General features: G+C 48.7%; 1 protein-coding gene and 1 long non-coding RNA gene across 10 annotated transcripts in view; both read right to left on the bottom strand.

Annotated features, from left to right (window-relative positions):
- LOC149980128 (uncharacterized) overlaps nt 1-6000 on the bottom strand; it is a 297110-nt gene that overhangs the window by 201956 nt on the left and 89154 nt on the right. The window lies entirely within an intron of this gene.
- Nucleotides 1-6000, bottom strand: part of LOC110534409 (protocadherin Fat 1) — a 100441-nt gene that overhangs the window by 18514 nt on the left and 75927 nt on the right. For all 9 annotated transcript variants that reach the window (XR_005034193.2, XR_016483862.1, XM_036933522.2 and 6 more), the window contains 5 exons: nt 4451-4840; nt 3454-3668; nt 1712-1849; nt 1250-1393; nt 507-704 (listed from right to left, as the gene is read on the bottom strand). Coding sequence is in view for 7 of the 9 variants with exons in the window: in XM_036933522.2 (XP_036789417.2) it covers nt 507-704; nt 1250-1393; nt 1712-1849; nt 3454-3668; nt 4451-4840 (1085 nt within the window). In the remaining 2 variants the exon portion in view is untranslated. The remainder of the gene's footprint in view (nt 1-506; nt 705-1249; nt 1394-1711; nt 1850-3453; nt 3669-4450; nt 4841-6000) is intronic.

Genomic DNA, 6000 nt, shown 5'->3' with positions numbered 1-6000 from the left:
GAAGGAAACAGTAATAGGAGAGAAACAGAAGGAAACAGTAATAGAAGGAGAGAAACAGAAGGAAACAGTAACAGAAGGAGAGAAACAGAAGGAAACAGTAATAGAAGGAGAGAAAGAGAAGGAAACAGTAATAGAAGGAGAGAAACAGAAGGAAACAGTAATAGGAGAGAAACAGAAGGAAACAGTAATAGAAGGAGAGAAACAGAAGGAAACAGTAATAGAAGGAGAGAAACAGAAGGAAACAGTAATAGAAGGAGAGAAACGTAATAGAAGGAGAGAAACAGAAGGAAACAGTAATAGGAGAGAAACAGAAGGAAACAGTAATAGAAGGAGAGAAACAGAAGGAAACAGTAACAGAAGGAGAGAAACAGAAGGAAACAGTAATAGAAGGAGAGAAACAGAAGGAAACAGTAATAGAAGGAGAGAAAGAGAAGGAAACAGTAATAGAAGGAGAGAAAGTGTCCAACCAACACCATGCCTCGTCTCTCCATACGCTCCCACAGTACCTGGACATTCAGCAGGTAGTTCTCCTTGGTTTTCCTCTTCAGCTCTTCCACCACCAACAGCGCCCCCTGTTGGTTCACCTCGAACACACCGCCTTCATTTCCGTCGATGATGGCGAAGACAAACGGCGGCCCGTTGTGCGTGGCGTCCCGGTCAGTCACAATGAGCTGGACAACCGTGGTCCCCATTGGACGATTCTCCTGCGGGAAAAGGAAGTGGTTAAGACTTACAATTCAGGAGGTACTGTAGGCAGTAACGAATGCTTGCTACGTTTTTAGGTGTGTGAGAGAGCTGGAGAGGGGATTTTATGTGGGAATCAATCTTGTGAAGCAATCTATTTCTTCCTCGAAGGCTAAGCGATGGGTGTGCACAGATACCAAATCCCTGTATCAGATTTTAGAGTTTCTCCGAAATGACGTTTCTGGTTTTCACTGTCGGCTCCTCAAAAGTAAAGACAGAGATACCTGACGGTGCATCAACTATCCTTATTTGCCCAATCTCTCCCTCCACTCGTCTCTCCCTTCCTCCCTGATACAAAACAAAAATTGTAGCTTTCCTCCTTATTAACGCTCATCTTTCGAATCCTTACACCTTCAGTCATCTCACCCCGTCTTTTTTCACTTCCACCCCTCATCCCTCCCTCCCTCTATCCTCTCTTCTCACCAGCTCTTCTCTCCATCTTCACCAGCACCTTTCCCTCTACACCACCTTCACTACCCTCCTCCCTCCCTCCCGCTCTCCTCACCTGGATGACGAGGCTGTAGTTGGCAGGGGAGAAGAGGGGCGGGTTGTCGTTGACGTCAGACACGTCGATGTTGACCGTGGCGCTGCTGGAGCGGGCCGGAACGCCGTTGTCCGACGCCAGCACCGTCAGGGTGTATCCCGATGTCTGACGGGGGAGGGAGGGAAGAGTGGAGGGGGCAAGAGAGAGCGAGAGAGAATAAAAACTTCACTCTGTACTGCTTTTGAAAGCGATACTGCAAAGCTGACTGGTAAACTGTATCTGCTATTAATTTAGATTGCCGTGTACAGTGCAATTAAGGTGTCACTGAAGACAAAATTAAAAAATTAGATGACACACACATCAATGAATATGTGAAGTAGCTTATATACATTGAGTGTGAACTTCACAGACATTTCACAGATATGCATTTGAATGTATTTCCATCAATGCCCATCCACTATAGAGATGAATGTTTCACCATACCGTCTCTCTGTCTAGCTGGCGTGCCACTTTGACCTCTCCCCTGATTGGGTCAATGGTGAAGGGACTGCCCTGGTTCCCCTCCACGATGGAGTAACGCACGTGGTTACAGGCTGGCCCGTCTGCGTCCTCCGCCATCACCTACGACCCGGGAGAACGGGAGAGAGGAAGAGTCACGGCCAGCCGCCGAGGACGACCCACACACAGGGCGTAGACTTACACACACACACACACACACCTGCGCTGACACGAGACCGCGGGACACAGATGTTCACACACACAAACCTGGGCTGTATAGAGAACGGATCCCAGGGGAAATCAGAGGGACGGAGAGGATTCCCACGTGTGACACGGGGCAAGTTTAGAAATCCCATTTTTTAACACGGATCATTTCCATTCGGGTTGATTAGACACAGTTGATAAATGGACACGGGGGGGGGGGGGGGGGGGGGGTGTATAGAAAAAAGGGAGCGAGAAAGGGACAGCTCAGTGAGTCACCCGCCGTTAACTCATCAGTGTGTGTGTGTGTGTGTCTGCTACAGTCGGGTGAACAAGAAGAGAGGAGGACCTCATTTTACTCTGCTACACAAGAAGGTGAGAGAGAGAGATACAGAGAGACAGACAGAGAGACAGACAGACAGAGAGAGAGAGAGAGACAGAGAGAGAGACAGAGAGAGAGAGACAGAGAGAGAGAGACAGAGAGAGAGAGAGAGACAGAGAGAGAGAGAGAGACAGAGAGCGAGATGATGAGGTGGAAACTGAGCTGCACTTCCTAACCTCCTGTCCAATGTATGACCATTTAGAGACACATCATTCCCTTAGATTACACAGATCCACAACGAATTCGAAAACAAACCCATTTTTGATAAACTGCCATATCTACAAGGTGAAATTCCACAGTGTGCCATCACAACAGCAAGATTTGTGACCTGTTGCCACAAGAAAAGGGCAACCAATGAAGAACAAACACCATTGTAAATACAACCCATATTTATGCTTGTTTATTTTCCCTTGTGTACCCTTAACCATTTGTACATCGTTGCAACACTGTATATATATGTAATATGACATTTGTAATGTCTTTATTGTTTTGAAACTTCTGTATGTGTAATGTTTACTGTTTTTATTGTTTATTTCACTTTTGTATATTATCTACCTCACTTGCTTTGGCAATGTTAACACGTTTCCCATGCCAATAAAGCTCCTTGAATTGAATTGAAAGAGACAGAGAGATACAGAGAGAGAGACAGTGGCGAGTGAGAGAGAGATAGATACAGAGAGAGAGAGGCGAGTGAGAGAGAGAGAGAGATACAGAGAGAGAGATACAGAGAGAGGCGAGAGAGAGAGAGAGATACAGAGAGATACAGAGAGAGGCGAGTGAGAGAGAGAGATACAGAGAGAGAGATACAGAGAGAGAGAGAGATACAGAGAGAGAGAGAGATACAGAGAGAGAGAGGAACTGAAAGACTAGGGGTGAAATAATGGGATGGGGGTGTACAGTGATTGAAAAGGTATTTTAGGAGGGGGAGGGAAACGGAAGGAAAGTGACAAACGCGACAGGAGCAGACTGCCTATACAACGGTAGGGGACTCACTGCAATGAAAAAACATCTCTAGGTTCGAACGCAAGCCAAACAAACTCGAATATATACATTCAGCAAATTTGTAGGCTTTGTTTTCATCTTCTAGTTGCGGAGGGAAACACCAGACCAAATGATCAGAACGGTCACTCATCGGTCAACTCACCGCCACCACCGTCTTGCCGGGCTCGGCGTCCTCGGCCACCACGGCGGCGTAGGTGGCCTGGCCGAAGGCAGGGCTGTTGTCGTTGACGTCCGTCAGGTTGATGTTGACCGTGGCCATGTCGCTGAGCGGCGGCGTGCCCCCGTCCGTGGCCTCCACCGTCAGGTAGTACTCGTGAGACGTCTCGAAGTCCAGCGGCTCGATGACGAAGATGTCACCTGGAGGGGAGTCGAAAGACAGAGAGGGAGGATAGGTTACGTTACCGTCCAACGTACACAACAGAAATGTCATCTGCTACGCAGGTCGACGATTACTGAGCGATTTTCCCCTTAGATAGGCCAGCTGCAACGTCAATACTGGCTCTATTGCAAAAATTCAGGAAAACAAAACTGAGCTTTTTGGTCTTAAGTAAAGGTCAGGCATTAGGGTTAGCAGCGTGGCTAAGGTTAGGGTTCAAATCAGATTTGATGACCTTGTGGCAGTGCCAGCTAGTGACCACTCTGCAGAGATGCCTCCAGAACAACATTCATTAGGAAAAAACGCTAACCTGCTATGAATACACACAAAGAGGTTGGAGAAGATGATAGTCATACTATGGTGCCCCGGGTGACTGGGGAGACACATAAAGAAGAGAGGAGAGGAGAAGAGAGAGAGAGATAGAGATACAGAGAGAGAGAGAGAGAGATACAGAGAGATACAGAGAGAGAGAGAGAGAGAGAGAGAGAGAGAGAGAGAGAGACAGAGAGACAGAGAGAGAGCTACAGAGAGAGAGAGCTACAGAGAGAGATACAGAGAGAGAGAGAGAGAGAGAGAGATACAGAGAGATACAGATAGATAGAGAGAGAGAGAGAGAGAGATACAGAGAGAGAGAGAGAGAGAGAGAGAGAGAGAGAGACAGAGAGAGAGAGAGCTACAGAGAGAGAGAGAGCTACAGAGAGAGATACAGAGAGAGAGAGAGAGAGAGATACAGAGAGATACAGAGAGAGAGAGAGAAACATACCAGTCCGGGGGTCGACACTGAACATGCCGTGCTCGTTCCCGCTCACGATGGCGTAGGCGATCTCCCCGTTGGCCTCGATGTCCCGGCTGGCGGCGTGCACCCTCAGCAGCTGCGTGCCCACCGCCACGTCCTCCGAAACGCCCGCCACGTACTCGCGGTGCTCGAACACGGGCGGGTTGTCGTTGATGTCCAGCACGGAGACCGTGACGCGGGAGAGGGACGAGAGGCGTCGGGGGGAGCCTTGGTCGGAGGCGCGCGCTTTGAGCTCGTACACGGCCCGCGCCTCGCGGTCCAGGGGCTTTTTTAACGCGACGACGCCGGTATGCTCGTCCACGGAGAAGTGGCCGTCGGCTGAGTCGGCGAGGGAGTAGAGGATGTTGCTGTTCAAGCCTGGGAGGAGACAGAGAGAGATCATGTTGAAAACATATAGACTAAAATCAAGGTAATGTGTAGAGTCTGATAATCTGATAAGAGCAGTATACTAAATGTTCTTCCGAGTGGCAGTTCATTATCGCTTTGGGTTTGTTGGAAAGGAAAACCGTAAACAACCCAAACGTCATCTGCATGTACCTCCTCAGCAGTACAGCCACACACTCCTGAGTACCGATACTTTTTCATATCAGCCTTTCAACACAACATACCCGTTTCACCAACCGAAAGCATTAAAAACGCAAACACGCCAGTCACACCTTGTATTAACACCTCGCCGCTTCCCGACAGGGCGGTCCAATAACGAGACAGAGACGGATGTGGACAATAACCATACTGCCTTTTCTGCAGGTGGCCCACATCTCTCTCTTTCACACACACACACACATTCCCCTTCGCATCTCATTACGACTAAAGAGACCCGGCCTGCGTCCCAAATGGCACTCTATTCGACAGTGCACTACTTTGGACCGGGGCCCTATGGGTCAAAAGTAGTGCACTACAAAGGGAACAGGATGCCATTTAGGATGCAAGTTCTTGTCGGCGGGAGCCCGGTTTACTGGCACCTGTTGGTCCCAGTCACCATCGCTTTAATCAGACCAAATCACTCGGCCGATGGAAATAGCTTGCTGACGTTTAAGGGGATCACACCAGAATCATGAAGCAATCTCGACTCACGTCACCAGACGAGTATACTTCATATCCAGTCCCCTGGAGGTTTCCTCCCACACTCTGGGTCGGATTCCACCACACCTGATTTTGCCATGTTTATGCTGTACCTTCTAAAACGGCTATTAAAAACCACCTTACTGCTTTCATCGCTATCTGGTATCTAAAACCATTTTACTTCACCACGGGCCAACTAAATGTTCACGTGCTAACTGACGAACTCCACATTCTGCACCGTGCGTTTGATGGAACTGTGCCTTCTGACGACGGCATTCGCTGAACCTTTATCGACGGCGGTAGCAAAGACCTCAAGCCAAAGTGGCAAGAAAGCTTGTTTCAGTCTAGCGTGAGCCGCATGAACGCTGTTCACCCAATCAAACGAGGGACAGCACAGACACGGAATAGACAGAAAATAAACCACTTAAGAAAATAGCAACTGGGGAGAGATGGGA

This window comes from Oncorhynchus mykiss, chromosome 10 (genome assembly GCF_057628025.1).
Source record: "Oncorhynchus mykiss isolate SJ-2025 chromosome 10, ASM5762802v1, whole genome shotgun sequence".
Taxonomy (NCBI): domain Eukaryota; kingdom Metazoa; phylum Chordata; class Actinopteri; order Salmoniformes; family Salmonidae; genus Oncorhynchus; species Oncorhynchus mykiss.
This window is presented reverse-complemented; position numbering and strand designations above follow the sequence as displayed.